Below are 21,608 nucleotides of genomic sequence, written 5' to 3' on the forward strand. Positions count from 1 at the left end.
TTTAATCCTGTCAGCTCCATCTCAGTCTGAGCTGCATTCCCGGTTTGTGCTAGTTTAACAAATCCTCTTCTTGGCTCCTAATGCAACCCCCCCAACCCTACAACCTGCCACCACCCCCATCAACACACCCCATACTTCACCCTTCAACTCCCCACCCCCTCTTCCTCAGAAGATACCCTCCCAACCATCTTGTAACTGCAGGTCAGATCTCTACACGGGATCTGAGGGCTGCAGCAACAAAAACACACAGCAGTTGGAAACATCAAAGATGAGAGGTTTGGGAATATTTTACAGAGATGCCGACAGTCTAAAACCATGAGATGCAAATGTCATTTTTAGCTGCTTGAAGGGCAAAGTTAGCCTGTCCGCCATTTTGGTCCAGACAGAAATATCGACAGCTAAGGATTAACATAATATTTTGTACAGACATTCACGTTCCCCCGAGGATGGATAGTAGTAACGTTGGTGATCCCTTAATATTTAATATAGTGCAGTCATAAAGATAACATTTCACTTTGCCCAACACACTTACAAAACTAATGACCGTGCCATTGTCCTCAGCTGTATTTTGTGTTGAACATGGTGAACATTATACCTGCTTTAACATCAGAGTTTTAGCATTGTCATTGTGAGCATATTAGCATACTAATGTTAGCATTTAGGACAAAGCACCGCTGTGCCTACATGCACACAGAGTGGTTAGTATGGCTTTAGACTCTTAGTCTGTGTCCCAAATTCAGACTAAACACTAGTTCTATGCAGTGTGTACTACAGTCCGTACGAATCATCAAAGTATACTGTTTTGGCAGCTGGTATACAAAAATTCTTCCTTCTAAACTTAGATAAAAAAAAAAAACAAATAGAAAGCAAAATGTCTTTCTTAAGATTGATTACTTAAATTTGTTTTCAGTGATCTTTCTGAAGCTGAGACCTCTATTTCCTTTGTGCTTGTGTTGCATTGTGGGACAATAATGTCCATCAACAGCACAGTAAAAAATCATTCATATTTAGAAAACAGACTGCCCGTCTGTGAATATATTTCAAATTGTCGCTTTTCCAGTGTGAACACACTATGAATTAGTTTCCATTATTGAGTTTGGAAATAGGATAAGATGTCTTGTCACTCAATAAATGACTTCAGCAATTAATAGATCATCAAAATTGGTGATTAATTTTCTGTAAATCCACTAATCAATGAAATTGTTTTCTCACTGTTACATATATAACAACGCTGAATGCAATAATAATATTGCTTTGTCTTTTGCTGCAGCACTCCATCAACAAAATACAAGACTTTGTGTCAGTCCTGAGTGAAAGCAGAGTAAAAGAGCTGTGGGGATGTAGCCGCAGAGACCCTGAGGTGCAGGTGGGGTTGGAAAGGTGTCCAAAACAACAAGAGGGCTAAACATATGGTGTTTTCTGAATATGCAAGCCAGCATCACACATCCTTGCTCCGAGTTGTCGGCACGCACACGCTCACGCAGACACTTACACACTCAAGACTTGCAAGATTTATCAGCCATGTAGTGCCCGGGTACATCACGTTCTTAGCTTGTGAACTTTAATTCTGCCGCTCTGTATTACTCATAGCTGTAGTCTACTTGTTCACAAGCCTATTTACATAACATGATAAGACACTTTGAGACCAGTTCAGCTGCATACGGTGACAAGAGCAGCCTGTTCAGGACACTCTTAGCTAATGCCCTGCATAACTTTTTCTGCCTTGCGCAAGAAGGGCAGATGGGATTTACCATATGGTCGACAGGAGTCATGCAGATTCTCCATCTCAACACACCCCCCATCCTGCTATGTTTTTTTTTTTTCCATCACTTTCAACTAGATCATAACAGTCAGAATTAATAGTGCAACACAGGGCACAATGCATCTGCATTTAATAACACTTCTGATTGATAAAGAGTGAAATGTGGCTGTTTCAGGCTATAACAAGAAGGCAAGTGAGCGCACGACCTCAAGATACATCCAAGAGTCAAAAGCACACTATTCTGCGTGTGTGTGTGAGAAAGTGTTGACTCACAGGATACATAGTGAGCATTTAGGTTTTTGCAGCAGACAAATGTGGGTCTGTGACTTGCAGACCAAGCAGACTGTCAAAGAGACAAAGATACATAGACTGAGAGTGAAATAGAGACAGAGATACACAGAGAGGAACCCAGAGATGCAGCAGGGGAGAGGCAGTCAGTGCGGACCATTGCCCGCGGGGAGCAGACATCCAGAGCTCAGTGCTGACGAACTGACAGCCACTGCCGGGCTCAAGGGCAGCGCTGTCCCCACCATTGTTATGCAGCCAGAATTTCCTCACCTAACAAGCCAAAACCATCACTGCCAAATATTTTCCAAAAGCATGTCAGTACTAGAAAATCATGTTTTATATAAATAATGCATATGGTAGAACTTTGAGCTTATTTGAGAGCTGGTATTTTACATCTAGATGGTGACACTGGGTAAATGGGTCAAGTGTGCAGTGGTCGAACAAGTATTTAGATCCTTTACTTGAGCAAAAGTAGTCAAGCAGTTTAGTTAAGTTTAAGTCCTTCATTCAAAGTGCTACTTAAGTAAAAGTAACAGTGCTTGTGCAGTGTTATCAGCACAATGTACTAAAGAAAAATTACTCAAATTGCAGCAAAGTACCTGAAGTTGTTGGATAAATGTTTCTAAGTGTGAAGAATAAAGTGGCATAAAATGGAAATAAAGCACAGTTACCTCAACATTATGCTTAAAGTAAAGTACTTTAAATGTACTCACTGTAGTTACTTTCCATCTCTGCCAATGTGCCATTTCAGTGATATTGAAAATTAGTTTAGTTTTTTTTCTGTTGCCTTTTTACACAATACTGTATATTATTAACGGAGACAAAGATTTTTTGTAAACATGGACGATTCAAGACAGAGTTCACACGTGAAACTTTTCAGTTAGCCATCTACTTGAAAATGAGGACTCTATCGGGATGAAATTTAGGCCTGCAGCGTTTAAGTTCTTCTTCCATTTGGGCTAGGTTACCTGAAATGATGTCAATCTGTTTGTATTATTGTCATGATCTACAGCATTCTTTTGGCTTTGTATATATGCTACCAGAAGATGTCTTGCAGCAGCAGTGTTGTGGCCATACAGAATGTGTGGCATGACATGCAAATAAAAACTAAACTGGTAGAGAATCTCTTCCAATTTTTATGTGCATTTCACGTCACTGCCTCTGTGTGAATGACCAAAAAAAGACTCAGATACTGTATCTCTGAAGACGAGCGCTGCAGCAGTATTCTGATTTAAGGTCTCTCTCTCATCGCTTGAATAATTCAGTCTCTCCAGAAAATGTTGGAGGGGAATGACAGAGGCAGACGAAGAAGAGGCCAGAAAAGGAGGGAGTAAATAAGAAGTGGGAGGGAGGAGAGAGCAGTGACAAAAGTAAAGTAAACCTAGTGGGCTTTAAGAACGGTTGTTTCTCATTTTTGCCTTTTTTTTTTTTATCAATCTTTCACATTCAGAAGACTAGTCTTTTGTGCTCTTTTGCTCAGCCCCTCCTCTGTCTGTGTACCTGTTTCCTTCTCATCCGCTTTTTCGCTTTTCAGATCAAACCCTAATGTCCATCCTCTCCTGACCACTCTTTAAATACCACCGGCACTAAAGCTGTCATATAGGGAAGAATCTTAAGTAGCTCTGTGTGCCAGGCCGCCGCTATCTACACCCTTAAGTGCATATACACCCTTCTGCACATCAACACAAGCACATGCACACGCACACGCACACGCACACGCACACGCAAATCCCTGACCTCTCGTATCTTGTCTCTTTTGTCCTTACTGATTAACACCAGAAACACACTTCCTCTGGACGTTTTAATTAGGAAGGACACACGCACATACACACACAGTGTCAGTGGCTTGTTCTTTCACTCTCATGCTCAAGGCATCTTTAGACAATCTCAGATCTGCCCTTTCTCTCCAACCATAATGCCTGTAATTGTTATTATCTAATTGGCTGTGGGCTTTTCTGCTGTGCATAGGCTTTGTAATCCAGCAAATCTCCGTCCTGAGACCAGTGCACCACACTCACGGTTCATTACGAAAGTGTCAATGACCTGTGTGCAATCTGTAACGGATTCTGGTTTTGTCTCAGCCTTCTCTCAGGACGATAACTGACCCCCATCTAAATCCTGTAATGCAGTGATTTCCAGCCAGTATGTGTACAACAGGTACACTGAGAAAATTGTGCAGTAGATAAGCTACTGCACAATTTATTGCAAGTAGCAATAACAATGGGTGTCAACATAAATATGTTGACAAATGTTTAGAAAGAAAACAAATACATAAATAAGATTACAAACTGGCACCAAGAGGGCTTTGACAAATACAGCGAACAGAAGTAACATTAGTACAAAAGCATGGGTACAGTGGCTGCTAAAAACACTATAAACACAAAAAGGTGCTTTCTAGAGCCAGTGTTTGGTTTGTCCTCTCTGGGCTACTGTAGAAATATTGCGGTGCAACATGGTGGACTCCATCTTCTCCCTCTGTAGATATAAAGAGCTCGTTCTAACCCCGAGATTCCACCAGAGGCATCTCTGTGATGTCACATAAGCAACGCGTTTTTTGTTCTGTTCCCCGCGCGGCTGCAACCCCACCAGGTGTGTTTTAGAAGCTGAGCATTTTGCCTGCCTCATTCTGTTGACTTGCTCGGATTTTGCTGATATGATCATCTTTCCTTTGTGTTTGTCCTTCTGCCATTTATAAATGATCGGGAGTCTGCACAGGGTGTTTTATTTTGAAAATTTACCGGATTCTCATTCTGAGCTGCTTCTGAAACACTACGGGGCTGGTGAAACTGCATATACCATCTAAGGTGGCAGCAATCAGCTCCGTCAGACTTATTGTGGACAGAAAGCCAACATATTGCTGATTATTCAATAATGAAAACATATTTGTAATATGAAATTTTGCCATTCAAAAATCCCCATTGTTGAATAATGCATATTATTGTATTATTATTATCATTGCATTAATGTATAAGTATCACTTTCATATTGCGGCTGTTAAAGGTGGGGCTCATTTTAAGTACTTTAAATACTGCTGGGTAGATTGTGAATTTCCTCCAGGGATCAATTACGTCTTATCTCAACCCACATGTTGCATCATTCATTTGAATTAAAGTAACCCAGTATACAGTATAAGGTTATCACAATCATGTAGTGGAGTCAAAAGCACAATGAAAAAAGGCTGGAAACCACTGCTATAAGTGATGTTCTGACCACAGAAAACTAGACAGGGCTGAGAGGCAGATGGACATGAGAAGATGGAAGAGGAGAAAATTAATAAAGCCCTCTGAGAGGAGCCATCACCAGCTCCTACAACCGACATAAATTTCCGTGTAGATTTGCAGAGTACTTACATCGTTGGTGCCCTGTCCTCCAGGTTCAATCATGTAGGTGTGATTGCCATCGAAAAACATTCCACTGAAAAGGAGAGAGAGAGGAGAGCACACATCAACACCTGTTTCTGCTTTATTCATCATAAAATGGAATAATGCATAATAATCCAACTCCCCCTCAGCTATCAGCGTGATAGATTTGCCATTTCAGTGCTAGCCTAAGGGGGGGGGGGTTATTGTATTATTGGAGCTTTTGTCAGGATAAGAACTGTAATGTACTCCTACAAGGCGCAGTTTGGGACAGAATCCTCTGCTGTATTTGGCATATGTATGTCTTAGGAGGGGTGGAGGATAATGCGAAACAAAAGGTCATCCAATCATTTGAGAGATTTCCCCCCATACAGCATAACGTAAAGGTCACCTACTGCAAGGATTTGTATCTCTGAAACAATGACTTAACGGGTTTGCACTGGTTGACCACAAGCTGCACTGAGACAGGCGTCTTTGAAAGGGGTGTCTTTAAGCAGTAAATCAGTGCAAATCCTCCTTAAGACATAGAGACTTAACATGCACTTTCACTCACTGTGCACTCTAAATACATTTATCACATGATGAGAAAGAGGCAACGAAACACAAAGCAGAGATCAATTTCTCATTTAGCAGCTGGGTGAAGGCCTCCTCGTGTCAGCCCACCTGCGCGCACACATGTGCACACAAACGGACGTCATCCGTTAATTAACTTTATCTGAGGCTTTTAGGAGATTGGTTGGGTCAAACTGCAGAGTCAGGAGGGTAAACGCTGCAGATGCTCTGTCTTTCACTTCCAGCTGTCTCTTTCTTTCCTTCAACACACAGAATTCACCTTCAACACACTCATCACCCTGGTCCAACATTTCACTTACAGCAGATTATAGCACAGAGAAAAAGAGACAAAGACCACAGGCGGAAGTGTGTGTATAGTGCTTTTAACCTTGATGTTCTGTCTGTGTTGTACTTAGCGTTTTATGTGGTCTGCATTTTTCTATATGTCCTTTCAAAAAACTATTTTGTTACGTCATTATGGAGCAGAAAGCCTTGGCCTTAGTCTAACCCTTACTGCAATTCATAATAGAAACATGTGGTGTTGATTTGAACTGATTTCTATGTATTTCTTGGCAACCCAAACCAAACACTGATCATTCTGCTCTGCGACAACACCAGAAAATTCACAATTGTTCCACTGTTTTCTAAACTTTAAAGTCTGTTTCCTCAGTTAGTTTCTTGTGATGAGATCTTACATGAACACACAATTTTCTGCCAAAGTAAGAACAGTTTTAGTTGTTGTGAGCTCCCTTCTTCCTTCAAGTAAGAAGGCCAGGTCTACTGGTGCACTATGATGTATGGTGTACGATGTAGTATGCAGTATGCAGTATGTAGTATATACATGTAAAAATAGAATTGAATTGATCAACCCCATTGTCACCAATACCCGATCCGGCTACCTGAGCCAGTATTAACTGATGTCTAGTATCAGTATCAGATCAGTGATTCCTAGTGATGTATCAAATGACAATGTGGCAATGTGGCGGGTGTCATCAGTTATCATCTGAATCCACGGCTCCCCTTGGCTTTATAGAGCTTTATTGAGAGTTTCATTGTGTACGCTTCCTGCTCAGCACTAAACAGCAGACAGAGACAGTTAGCTACGAGCTGGTGAACAAAGTGGGGCGTTTAGTGGCTAAGGAACCAGGTATTTCGCTCAGGTGTGACTATAAAGGAGAGTCAGTATTGCACATTTACTAGATGGCCTGTAACACGACTCCAAATCAATGATGATGTTGCTCCGTAACTGTTGGAGATGCAAATAAACAAGTCTTTGCTAACAGGTTTGTCATAGCAGCTTAAAAATTGATGATATGTCAATGTTGTGCTTACAACTTGTTTCTGCTGCCCCCAAGTGGCCCCAAAACCCATTATTATAGGTTTAATATTTAAAAAACAAGTTTGGAGGGGCTTTAAAGGTCAGCATAATTTTCCACAAGTGGAAGCCAAAGTGTCCCAAAAGACGCTCATGTTGTTCTAAAGTAAAAGCTCAGCATTTGAACTTGTGCGTTTCTAGGAAATGAGAAGGCAAAGTGTTCAGGCTGCTGATTTCTTAATCAGTATGAGGAATGGCTAAAACAGGAACCTGAATCAATGTTGAACCATCTACATCTCATGTAAAGGATGAAGCTGTGAGTCCCTTTGTATACAGTAACTACGCTGTCGCACTGCAGTGTAAACTTTCTGTGTGTGTGTGTATTTGTGTATGTATAAGAGAAAGACAGAGAGAAAGACAAAGAGAGACAGAGGAGAGAGTAGGATGTATATTATCGTAAATACCTGACTCAGCATAAGGGAAATACTCTCCCGCTAATGTCTAACGCCCCGACACCACTATGCACTCCCTAAACCCCCTCCCTCTCACTGTCTCTCGCTCATGTATCCCTACATGTATTCAAATACACACACACACACACACACACACACACACACACACACACATTTAAGTGTGTGCAGGGCATAATATGGGTGTGTCTCTGTCTCCTTTATATTGTCAGCTTGTGTATTTCTTTCAACATTAAGAAAATCAGGAACGAAAACCCCAAAACCTGAAATAATATTAATACTACAATTTCTAATATTACTGTAACAAACAATAAAAATAGCATGATGACAGTATTGCAACGCACTACACTAACATTTGAACACATCAAGCTTTAAATTAGCCACGCTAGAAAAAACGAAAAGTGTGCAGGAAACACTTTATGTCACATTATATCTTATTCTGTCCTAGGCTGAACTGCATGTGCAACACACTCTGTCTCATTTGGGTTTAATAAATTCATGCACTACTTTTCATTATTTTGTAAGCGGCGCTGCTTAATTTGCCGTGCTGATAAACGTGCTGCCACAATCACATGAAATATGCAAACGTTATTAAAAGCCTGGGCTTAGTTAGCTTATTCAGCAAGAATCAATCTGATTGCCTTAATTTGCTGAATTTACTTCCCGCTCTGATTATTTGTTTTATTTAGCCTGACGTTATGGTGGAGGAAGATATATTGGATCAAATCGAGTTCTGATAAGCCATAATGGATCAGGAGTGGCTCATGATGCTTTCAGAAACAACTGAATGGGATATGTACTGCAGATGTTCTAGTGTACACTGTCAACTATGTGCAGATGTGAATGGTGTCGCATGTTGTCCTGCAACAAAACTAGAACTATTGCAAAGCTGTTCTATCATCTATGACACCCTAACCCTAACCCAGAGAAATCACTGTAATTCATAATAAAAACATCCTGTCATTACAATTAAACATTAATTATCACACAGCCGTCAAAGGTCCAAACACTGACAAGCATGATGAATCATACCCTGAATATAAGGATTTCTGTTAATGAACGAGCATTAATCAAACTGACAAGACGCTTCTTCTTGCACAGTTTTCCTTCCTTGATTACAGACAGAGCACTACAAACACTTCTTTATTTATTTATTTTCTTGCAATTACTTTTTAAAAAACACCAAAATAATTAATGTAAAAATCAGCAAGTGGAAAATGTCCTGTATAGTGTGTTAAAAGTCCAAGGTTTGGCCAGTGTTCACAGTTTTGGGAAAATACTGTTTCAGGAAATGTGTCTCAGCAGCTGTGAAAAAGTGTAATGCATGCGCATGTGTTATAGCTCATTATTCACAGGTGCCTTTTTATGCAAGTGTTGTGTTGTCAGCACACACTCAGTACCACACAATACATTTTTGCCCTGCAGAACGGTTGCTCTCTCACTTCTCTTCTCTTCATATATAAAGTACTCACACAATCGCACATATACTAACACACCTATACAGTGTACATGCATTCCTCCCAGCAGGCCTTGTGTCTGACCCGTCTCTCTGCCAGAGCGCTGCTTGAGAGCACAAGCTCTAAAAATACCAACACCAGAGAAAAGAGAGACGAGAGGCTGTCTGAGCAGCACCTGTCTGAGTGAATGATAACCTGTGTAACGAAAAATACAGAGGCAGAGAAGGGCCGGCTAAAACTAATTACGCTGACCTAATGGACAAATGGGACCTGGACACACGGAGGCAGCGATGCTAGCTCACAACAGATACATAAAGTCACATATACACATAATATTTGTACTTACTGCAATCCATGGCAGGTTGAGAGAGCCACAAAGGAGTGAGGAATGTCTCTGACCTTCCCCTGATAGTAGCAGTGCTCTCCTCCCTGTGAGCAAAACACAAACATTTACAGATTAAGATCATACACATAGCTGCCTCCTAAAATGTATCATACACTCGGGCAAAATATGCCGCTCGCAGCTTTTATTACCATATTCCATCAGGAAATAAGCTCAGAGTGATCAATCACACAGAATTCATTTGCTAACACACTCAAGTGTAAGTGTGATCGGATGGAGATACATGCGTGTGCGTGTTTGTGTGGTACTTTGCACTTCAAGCTTAACCCATTCACATCCTACCATCTGTGTGTTAACTGCTCTGTAACTTTCCTCCATCCCAACTTCTACCCACAATAGGAAGCCACAGCATCGGCCACTCGTAAAAACATTTTCCATCTTTGTCACCACTCTCCGTCAACCACTCTGTCTTCACCTTCTATCTCCATCCGTCTATATATGTGTGTGCGCTTCTTCTCCTCTCTGCAAGCGTAAACACACATTTATTTTCTATGGAAGTGTATGATGTCTGAGTGTCTAAGTGCTCTGCAGGCCATCTCTTCCTGGTCCATTTCTCGTTGCCTAACAGCCATTAGGCAGGAAGCCGGTCTCCCTGAGGAAACGCAGCTTTTATCGGAGGATCAATTTCTGTTCTACAGTCTGACGCTGCGCAGAGCAACGCAATGCTTCGTGCACTCCACCCTCCAGCTCTCTCTGTGGACTTCATCCAAATCCACGCCTGTCTCATGGGTTTGTGTGAGGATGTTTGTATGCGGTTATTGTTAAACTACATGGCTAAAAGTTCCTGAAAACCTGAACTACAGGCATTATGAGGAAGGCTGTCCACAAGATTTTGCAACCTAGCTTCAGAAATTTGCTCCCATTCAGCCACAAGAGCATTACTGAGGTCTGCCCCTGATTATGGGCCTTCCAGTTCATCCCAAAAGTGTGGGCTGGGTTTGAGGTCAGTGCTTTGTGCAGGCCAGCCAAATTCTTCTGCTCTTAACTTGGAAAACCATATCTACCTGGCTTTTTCACAGGGATCCTGTCATGCTGAAACAGGGAAGGAGCTTCCCTGAACTTGCACAAAGTTGGAAGCACACAGCGTTTAAATGTCATATGCTGAAGTATTTCCTGACAGGAATTACAAGACATTTTGGGAAATACACTTATTCAATTAGACGAGAAAATAGATACATCTCTCATGTCTGTGTGTTGAGTGTGGAGATAGTCTCGCAGAGACAGACCTATCTCCCATAGTGCTGTGTCAGCAGAGCTGGAGAAAGGTCTGGCTGCACCCATTACATTCAGGCATAGGGAGAAAAAAGACTGTGACTGTTTGTATTTCTTTAAATTAATCACAACCGTCATGGGTGCCGCAAGCCCGAGATGCACAGACAGTGCCCTTGTAAAATACAAGGCGATATCCCTGCAAAGAAAAGGTAACGGCTGCTAGCTTGTGTATGTCCGTAACGTTAGTGAGCAGACAACTTGCTATTTTCAGCATAGATCAGCAATTTAGATCAGCCTGAAATAGGCGACCAAAGGAAAGTCAGTTTGGAGTTGGAACCCGCAGCGGCTTAGCTTAGCATAAAGACTGGAAACAAGGGGAAACACCTAGCCTGGCACAGTCGACCCACCAGCACCTCTAAAGCTCATCGCTTGTGTGGATTAAACAAAGGAGACATAATGTCTAAACTAGTGTGTTTAAAAGTTGCTGGTAGATGCATTTTGTTACTTTTGGACAGCGGTTTTCCCTGTCTCTAGTCTATGCCAAGCTAAGCTAACCATCTCTGTGGTTTTATATTTACTGTACAGGCAACTCTCAGCAAGAGTGAGCAAGTGAATACGTGCACTTCCCAAAATGCTGAACTATTCCTTCCAAGCCCAAACCATGAAAAACAAACCAGAACTGCACAATAATACATGTACGTGGACAGGCATGGCCACATCATTTCAATAGTGCTAATTTCCTTAAAGAGCTATTTCTGGTTTACAGGAATTAGTGACAAATAGTTTACAGTTAAGGTTTTGAGAACTAATGTACAGCTGTAGTAAGAAGGGGTCCTCATTAATGTATCGTAATATAAATGTGTGTGATATGAACTCAACTGTATAAATTGTTATCGGTGAATTATAGGAGTGAAATTACATCAGTCACGCTGAGTTTGATTTGTTCTGGGTTTTGTTGTTGTTGTTCTTGAGTTTTACGGTTCTCTGCTCTCACTCTCTCTCTCTCTCTCTGTAACTCTAAGATATCTGTATCTGATTCTTAGGATGAAGGAGACAAGCTATCAGCTGGAGGCATTTACCACACTAAGTCTGGCTCTCTCTCACTCTCTATTTCCACAAAATCACATCCAAGATGGCCAGAACTGACAAATCAGACGAAAGCAGTGCATTATAAAAGAAAAGAGGAAAAAGAGATTGAACAAACAGACTGAGAGAGGAAACACATGAATGGGACTGAAGAAGTTGGACATGTTAGCTAGATGAACCTACATGGAGCAACAATGAAGAGAGAGAGGGAGGTTGGGTAAAGAGACATAGAGCGAGCATGAAATGAAGAGACAGCGAGGGCTATTAATAAGTGGAGCTGTGCTCTACTATCCCAGCGTCTCTCCTCCCCCTGTCGCCCTGAACCTTCTGCTCCACTTCTCATCAAAGCAAGAAACACCCAAAACCCAGTGCTGTGGGTACATCCTCAGTGTGTGTGTGTGTGTGTGTGTGTTGCTAAATCAGTCCGATCTGTGATCCCCTTAGACCCGTATAGGAGTGATTAATCATCTGATTTGGACATCACAATGCACAATGAAAAGGTCGAGGTCAGACGTTGGTAAACAAGTAGGACACTCTGCCCTCTGAATGTCTGGGAAACTTTGAGACATTAGATTATGAAGAGGATAAGGGAATTACACACACACAAGCACACACACAAAAACACTATTCATAAGACATCAGAGAAGCAAAGCTTTTGCACACCCATAGATGGACAGATGTGTAGGAGAAGACCATCAGTCAGCACAACAAAACAAACGGACTATCCTCTTCGCTTGCAATCAGAAGACAATATTAATAACAACATTTTGGTACAAGAACCTTCATCAAAAAAACATTTAAATAACCTGATGAAGATACAAGTCTGCATGTGGAATTTATTTGTGCATGTGAAGTATTCATGTTTGATGTTCCACTTCTAGAATAACTTCTATCCCTACTCAGTGTCGGTGCAGATTAATATATCCTGCAAACAAATAATAAACACAATTGTTGCATCCATGTGATGAAGTATGTTGATTTCTCAGGTACTTTATTTGATGAATTGACCAAAAATAGACATTCCTGTCTAGTTATTTTCCAAAACAACGTAATAGATTTTCCAGAAATTATATCATGATAGAGACTGATGTGTCAGTATAAAGTTACATATACAATGATAAAGGATTTTATCACTAATGGAATGTGTTCATGTGCTAAACAAGCATTTGGGATTTGTCCTGCAATAACTGAAATAAACTCTAACTGTGGGCAGAAAGCCAGAACTGGTGCCACATTAAGCAGTATGTGGTACCTCTATCACCGGTGCAGTACATGAACAGAGGGGACTCTGAGGAAGAGCAACAGCTGTTTTTTGATGGCTGACATTTTGACCTCTGCAAGTAACTGCAGAGGAACAAACAAGAGCTTGTCTCATATTAACCTTCCTGAACACCAGCCATTAATAAAGAGTGAAAGCATAACAATAGAATTTGTAGAGTACATTCTGGATATTAATCTACAAGGTGAATTAATCCACACGGAGAGATCGCTTTACAATAAGTTCCCTAATTACAAGTGACTATACCACAGAATATGTGGTGTAATAATTTGGATCATTCTCTGTAAAGTACCTAATATCGCACTAATCTGCTTCTTAGCTGAGTAAATCCTGACATTATAATCCCTCCCTTCTTATGTGATGTAACGATGCCTCAGTGAATGTCCTGTAACTGAAGTCCAGATTCCAGAGGATTATCACAGCAATCTTAATTTCATGTGAGTTGAAAGTTGAGGCCACAGCCACAGATCCAATTTGGTCCTCTGAAATCTAGGCTGAGAGAAGACTGGATGGACTGATTTCACTGTGTGTGTAAAGTATAGCACATTGATTAACCAATAAATGGCTCAGGGAGGGGGAAGAACCTGTGGGGTCTACAGGGAATTGCAGCTGTATGACACACAGCTGAGAACAATCCAATTCAGCCAAATATACACCATCTTGGCATTTCTACCTGTTGTCTACATGTTATCTTGATAATATCTGATAGACTTTTACATTTATATCTGGTATTAAAAAGAGTTCTCGTTTGTCAATTTTGCCCACTTTGTGATGGAATATCAACACAAAAATTGGGCATGTGGACGCATCCTGGGTTAATGGATTTGATGCTGCTGTATGGGATTGAATTATTTTATTTTACCTCTGCAAAGCTACAGGGGTGATCTGTATCTTTTTGCTGAGCTTACGTTAATACTTTTTGTCCACTTGGGGGCAGAGCAGCAAGCTGTAAACACAACACTGACATATTATCAACTTGTAAAGTTTTTTTGTGCCAAACACATTAGCAAACATTCGCCTATTCAAACATGTAGCAGATTCGGAGCAACAGGAGGATTCAGAGTGGTGTTTTTGTCCACCTAGAAATTCCAATATTTATTCATCTTTTAGCTTATAGCTTGTTTTTAGCCTCCACCAACTCTTTGTGGCTGTAAAGCTGCCAATTGCTCCATTATGTTCACCTGCTATGCTCACTGGATACTTATTCACAGATCCAGCACACTTTGAGCTTCATTACCACTGATCTGGAACCATGTTTCTGGTTACCTGGCAAACCTCAGTCCAATATTCACTCTTATCTTTTGGTCTCCACCTACCCCCAAGGAGAAGAAAAAAATTGCTTTACCTGCTAAATGCTCCTCTGTTTTCATTAGCTGGTTGCTAACTTTCTCTGTGTGTCGTTTAGTGCTGCAGTGGGTAGCATACAGTGGGTTTATCAGATCTTTTGCACTCAAAGCAGCTGCCTGTTCCGACTGATTGCAATTAAAACCAGACCATCTCCAGGTGTGTTTTGGCTGATCCATGCATTTACACCTTGCTTTAACATGATTTTATCCCTCTCCACATAACCAGATACAGATTGCATGGTGATACCAGGGGTAAATGGGGTCTTAATATCCATTCTAACTGCGAACAGTCTAACAGTGAAAGCGTGAGTGAGCACGAAGAGAGATGATTTGCAGAATCTTACACTGGTGACGACAGCCTTCCCCTTTTCTGACAAATGCCTCTCCACGTACCCTGAAGACAGCAGATCACTGGGAACAGAGAGGAAAGAAAAAAGAGAATTAAAGTTAGAAAATTTGTGACTTTCATTCAAGTGTCACTCAGTTATACAAGTGTGCTTGTATTTTATAGGAGGATTGTATTCAGTCTTGGCAGCACAAAGCTTCAGAGCATCAGCGCGGCTAATTATGACCAGCGTACAGGGACGAGGCTATTTCCAGCACACAAACTCACACAAACACAATTATACAAATCCAGCCTTCTAGCAAATGTCTGGTGTGTCTGTGTCAGTCTGAGGAATGAAGGACAAGTGAAGGTCAGGAAGGAGTAAAAGAGGCGACACAGGCAGAATGGGAGGGAGGCAGGAAATAAATTGAGAGAGCAAGGAAGAGAAAGACTGGCATAAATAAAAGGAAATCAGTCTGCGTGTGCTTTCTCAGCAGCGCTGGACCCCAAAATCCCAGTGGAGATACACATTGCAGGCCCAATCTGAGACAGAGATGTATGAGCTATAGTACACATAAAGCCCACACACACACACACACACACACACACACACACACACACACACACACACACACACACACACACACACACACACACACACACACACACAGAGGAATGCGGCATATGAATGGGGATTTGTCCCGTCTTCCTATTTTAAAATAATAATACAGTTAAAAGTTTTAACCTCTGATCTCACAAAAATGTGACCTGAACATGGATGTGTGTGTGTGTGTGTGCGTGTGTGTGTGCGTGTGTGTGTGCGCACAGACAGGCACACATTCACAAATACCTAAACACGAGGCAGTGTAGGCAGAGTAGGATTTTATTTCTTATACTGTACAGTGAGCAGTGTTAGAGCCAACAGTTACCTGAGGTGTGAATACACAAATCGTGCGTGCGCACACCCACACCCACACACACACACACACACACACACACAATGTAAACACTAAGAACAAATAAAGCCAACCTTGAACCAGAAAAGAGCAGCATAAAAATGAAACGGTACAATCAGCACAACAAACTCATTTTCATCAGATTAAACTGTGTTTACATTTGCTGAATCAGGAGCCTTGAAATACTTTCAAAAACATCTGAAATGCAGGCAAAACCACTGTGTTTATCAGTCAGACAACAGGAACTGACACAAAAGTATGCAACCGAAACAGCAACATAACAGCATCTGAGCAGGCCACTCGCCACACTGAACCAGCGAGCCATCAATCAACTCCAACTTCCTGTCAACATCCAGACATCAACAAGAGACAAGTAGGCGGGATGGATTTTCATCTTGCTCACTCACCAAACAAACCAGCGTCTTTTTCAGTGTCACATGTACAGTTTGAGCGTACAGTGACGGATGAAAAATGTGAGTCAAAGTGTGAGATCTGCCTGTCTTTCCCAAACAATATAAATGTATATATTACACACTAAATATGACACTAAAAGGCATGTCACTGCATTAAGATATTTAAAAATAGATGAAAATGAAAAAGTAGATTATAAAATCATTATACACATAAAAAGTCCACTGCAAAAAATGCATGAAGCTAAGTAGTAAAAAAGGGAAAAAGAAAATGGATTCAACGTGTTAATTAGTCAGTTCAGAGGACCAGGTGGGTAAGTTTTGTCACGGCCGGACATAGCCAGGTTAACCGTTCCTCCTTGGTCCCAGTCGTCATGCTAAGCTAAGCTAACCGCTGCCTGCTGTAGCTTCATATTTTCCATACAGACATGAGGGCGGCATCAATCTTCTCATTGAGCTCTCAGCAAGAAAGCAAATAAATAAAGTTTGGCAATGTTGCTTAAAGATCTATGTCCAGTTTATAAGTCTGTCTTGACTTGGAGCAATTGTTATTTTTTTTTTATACCTTCCACTTCAAAAATTGTGATATCTTCAAAAGGACAGATTGTTGAAAGCAAAGAAAAATCAGTTACTGTAATGAGTCATAATAAGGAAGATGTAGGAAGTTGTTTTGCTTTCGAAGGCAGACACATCATGTGTTCTTAAAATATTAACTGAGCTTTCTTTCAGCAAGTAAAAGTTTTTTAAAGATGATATATGGTATATTAATTGAATGAAACTCCTGATATCAGCGTGCACACACACACGCGCGCGCACGCACAGGGGAAGGAGGCTGCTTTCCAAGATGACTAATGGGCATTTTGCTACAGCAATAAAAATATGCAGGGAGAGAGGAGAAAGGGAGTGAGGTAAAGTGGAAAGAGCGAGTGAATGGCCGTGGGGGGGGGGGTAATGATACAGAGGAGGGGAAAGAGGCAGTGAATGCTAAAGAGATGGAGGCACAAGGTGTGAATACAGAGCCCAGGGCCTTAACAGACATCCCATCGTGCATTGCGATGAAGCTCTCTCCTGAAAAACATCAACAGTACGTGTAAAACAGGCAACCCCCATTATACACACTTTACACCCTCCAACCTCAGGTCCCTCATCACACACACATCACCTCAGTTACAACAACGTTGCGCAAATTAAACACTCCATGAGACACAAGTAACATTTTATCAACATTTTGCATCAAAAAGCCGCCGTCAAAATATTCATAGGCTCAGATGATGAAGACGTTCAGTATGTGCGTGAGTCCCTGGGTCACACAGGAGCGCTGTTAGCCTTTGTTCTGCTGGGATGTGTGTTTAAGATTCAGAGCTTGTGATCTTTATCCAGCGTCACGCTGAGCACAGGCAGGGGGAACGAGCGAGGAGCATACTGAGGCAGCAAGGCAGACACACGGGCCTCTAATGGAGGACGCTGATAACAGATTTCAGCTTTAATTGTTGGGGGATTTAAATAATTTATATGACAGACAAAGACGCAAACTCAGCCTCGAGCCCATCCCCCACACTGACACACACACACACACACACACACACACACACACACACACACACACACACACACACACACACACACACACACACACCCCAACGCATACAGTCCCCCCTCTTCCTGTTAACATGCATACACACTTATGTATAAATGTATAACTGCAAGCATCCTCTTTGTAGCTTCACTCTGATATGGAATCAAACACAACAAATGACAGAAATACAAACACAGACTAACTCTCATGCGCTGTTTGCATGTCATCTATCTCTCTGTGGAAATAAACGCTGCAAACTTTCAACATAAATGAAGATCAGAGGGAGGCTGTTTGTAAAGCTGAGGACTGCATTAACAAGAATTCAAAGAAGAAAGGGAAGACCGAAAACTGTTATAAAAAACTGTTCATAAACGTTAGAAATTATCACATCATTACAACATTCAAGAGCTCAAAGTAACAGATTTATTGTATCTCATATTAGACATATTTGCTTGGTATGTGGCACCTAAATATGTCTGTGCAGACCAGATGTGTGGCTGAAACAGAGGCGATGCGAACCGCATCCACATCTCTTGCTCATGTTGTGTCTTATTCAGTGTCTATTACTCTCATTCTTACAGCTCATTGCCTTTTTAAATAGTCTGCTCATCCTCTACTATAGTGGAGAAGAGTTTTCTTGGCTCCTTCGCCCTGGCAACATCTGTTTGAGAGCTCACGTCCAGCTGTCAATCAGGCCTGGAGGAGATTTCGGAGGTGGATCCACAGACGTTCCACTTTCAGCCTACAACATTTCATACAGCCATATAATCACATCCCTCGCTTGCTTTCTCTACACTTTAATGTCAGCCAGCCCACACCCGCACGCACACACACACACACACACACACACACACACACACACACACACACACACACACACACACACACACACACACACACAAACGTAAGTGCTCTGATGCTGCTCGAGCTGGGAAAATGTTGCTCTGAAAAGACTTATTCATCTTTATTAAGTGGGTCTTGAGGAGGTAAAAACTGACTGAAGCAGCGAGTGCACCGAGTGCGTCTGGCTGTCAGTCACGTCAAACTTCACCCTTCCTTCTAAAGGATTTTGTTGTGAGTTGCTCTGGGCAAAGACATCTGCTATGGCAACCCAGTTCGATCTCCTGAGGTGAATCATGCACACATACTCATGCACACGCACACAGACATAAACCAAGTTTCCATGTGGTCTAAAATTCCTCTCACGATCTGTGTCGCCTGGCACCGCTGTGGCACGGGGATGAAAAACAGCACAAAAAGGACAGATTGGCAGGAATAATGTTGTGTGTGTGTGTGTGTGTATGTGTGAGTGTGTGTGTGTGTGTGTGTGTATGTGTGTGCGTGAGCAGATTGGCACAAGTGTTGGGGGTAGCAGGCTTTTCATTGCTTCAACGCCAGCCAATCTAAGCGCTTTCAAAGACTCTTTTTAATACAACCAAGTTCCCAAAACACACAAAAATAAGCAAATGTGAAAAAAAAGGCAAATATGTTCCATCGCATCCGTACGTTCATGCACATCTGCACACAAGCACTGTAGTCACCAAATGGACTTCTGCTCCATATATGGATTTTTGCTATTTAACCCTGTAATAAAAAGGGCACCACCACACAAAGGACTGAACATGTGCTGTGTCAGGCGTTCAGAATGAAGATGGGAAGAGAGAGGAGAAAGGAAAGGAGACATGGTCGGGGGTGGAGACGGAAAGATACAAAGGTGGATAAGAGAAATAAAGATGTGAAAAAGAGTCAAGGAGAGGGGAGGGGGCGTGGAGGTTTCTCTTTGCGGAGAAGCTGCAGCTGCTTTCACCTGCACCACCTCCCCCTTCCCCAGCCTCACCCACCCTCCCACTGAGGCCTCATTAAAGGTCTCCAGGCTATAATTCATTCACCCTCCAATCACTTATCAGACATGCAATTCCACCAGCATATTCACTACGATCCCTCCTCGAATTGCACGGGGGAATACTGACACTCACAAATAAGAAACACTGACGTTAAGAGAACAAAAAAAAAAAAAAAAAGAAATCCAACAGAAAGCTTACATTTCTCCTCTCTACAGTGTTGGGTCCATTATGCAGTTGGGTCTATAGCACGCCACATACAGGCCAAACAGAGTTGACTTCTGAATTATGCAGTGGCTGAAGATGCTGTGGGCACGAAGGAGGGTATGCAGATCTGTATCTGTGACAACATGTGGATTGTTCATGAACTCCAGAGCATGGAAACAGGGTCAATAGAGAAACAGACTTTAGGAGCCCTGCCCACTTGGGACCAAGTTATCATGACTTATTTACTTTTTCTGTTCAACTGATAAGATTATTCGATTTCATGCACTTACACATACATCATTATGTGTGTTTTTGTGGGTAAATTTTCTCTCCTTCTATCCGTCGATTCCATCAGATTTTGTGCAGTGGTAAATTTTGTTAAATGGTTAATCTCCTGACAGTAAACCATACTTTCGATTGATTTTTATTCAGCCTGAAAGAGGAAAAGGAATAATCTATGAGACAATGGTCTTTAGAGGGGCATTAGTATATTTTCCTGCTGAGAGAACAACAGTCTTTCCTCCTGTCCCTGTCTTCAGCGAGAGTCAGCTCCTGGATCTCTTTGTCTCCACTAATCCTGCATACTGAGTCGACAGAAGAGAGGGGGGAACAGAGGGATGGTATGATAGAGCATAAAAGGGAAGGCTGGTAATTCAATGCTTGACATCCTGCAAAGTCTACAAACACAAACCCTGCCCTTAAAGGATGGGTTCACATTTTCAGCCACACAAGCACCGTGGCTTCAAGGATGGCAATGTCTGCTAGAGGTCAACTGATAGTGGATTTTTCAAAGGCCAATAAAAAAAACAATAGTTTGGAGCAGGAAAATGCCAATAGCCAATGAATTGGCCGATACTCGGTATCCATCAGACTTCCCCCTCAGTTGTGATTTTGACAGAGGCTACTGGCAAGAGAAACAGATGGCAGAGTTAGTATAAATACAGTCATTGGTGGAGCGTGTTTCTGGGCTTCTTGGGCTCACTTACGTTCGGCAGATCATGCTGGCTCATGTCACCTTTCCCTCTGTGTGATGCAGTAAAGTCTGTGTAGTATATTTTATATTTTATTGTATTTTATATTTTTCTTTTTTGGCAGGTACATCATTCCACTCATGTTCATTCTTCTTCTTGTTTTATTGGTCAGTGCCATTCGAGTAAACGACTCCTCATCACTCAATGTTACAGCTAGTCTTCTACGTACACTACACATGTACCGGAGGGGAATGGTGAGATTTGTGGGGAAATATTTAAACTGGAGGACAGCAAGAGAGAAAAACGGGGGGCTTAGCAGGTCAGGTCTTATGTAAAGTTAACTCTGATTTAAATATAAACTGTCTCAGGTACACAATGACATTACCGCCACTTCCTGTAACCGTAACCATTAACCATAACATCCCATTCCCAAAATCCACAGTTCTTGTTTTACACAAAACGGCATTCTGAAGTTCAGATGAAGCTAATATGAGGCTTAAGCAGTCTGAATTGGACAAATCAAGTGCATATCATTTTGTGAAAGATTCCCTCTCATTGTTTTCCTGGACAGTGTTTCCTCGCTCAGCTGCGATGGAGGGACTGTAACGCAGGGAGGAGATTTCTTGCTTTTAAGAGCGCCACTTCAGAAGAGATCAACTTGATTTTTCTGCCACAGACTGCTGAAGCCTCTTCTGGACTTTGGCTGTATTTTGAGACACATTTTTGCACAGAACAATGACTGTAGACTTCTCCCCATTACCTGGAATAACACAACAAAGATACCTCTTAATGG

The 21,608-nt window shown here is 41.7% G+C and overlaps 1 protein-coding gene across 1 annotated transcript in view; it reads right to left on the reverse strand.

Moving 5' to 3' along the window:
• adam22 (ADAM metallopeptidase domain 22) overlaps nt 1–21,608 on the reverse strand; it is a 61,639-nt gene that overhangs the window by 27,825 nt on the left and 12,206 nt on the right. Inside the window, exons 4-6 of the mRNA XM_076737461.1 lie at nt 14,874–14,940; nt 9,550–9,632; nt 5,401–5,464 (exon numbers count right to left, since the gene is read on the reverse strand). Of these exons, the coding sequence (XP_076593576.1) occupies nt 5,401–5,464; nt 9,550–9,632; nt 14,874–14,940 (214 nt within the window). The remainder of the gene's footprint in view (nt 1–5,400; nt 5,465–9,549; nt 9,633–14,873; nt 14,941–21,608) is intronic.

Source organism: Chaetodon auriga, chromosome 8 (genome assembly GCF_051107435.1).
Source record: "Chaetodon auriga isolate fChaAug3 chromosome 8, fChaAug3.hap1, whole genome shotgun sequence".
NCBI lineage: Eukaryota > Metazoa > Chordata > Actinopteri > Chaetodontiformes > Chaetodontidae > Chaetodon > Chaetodon auriga.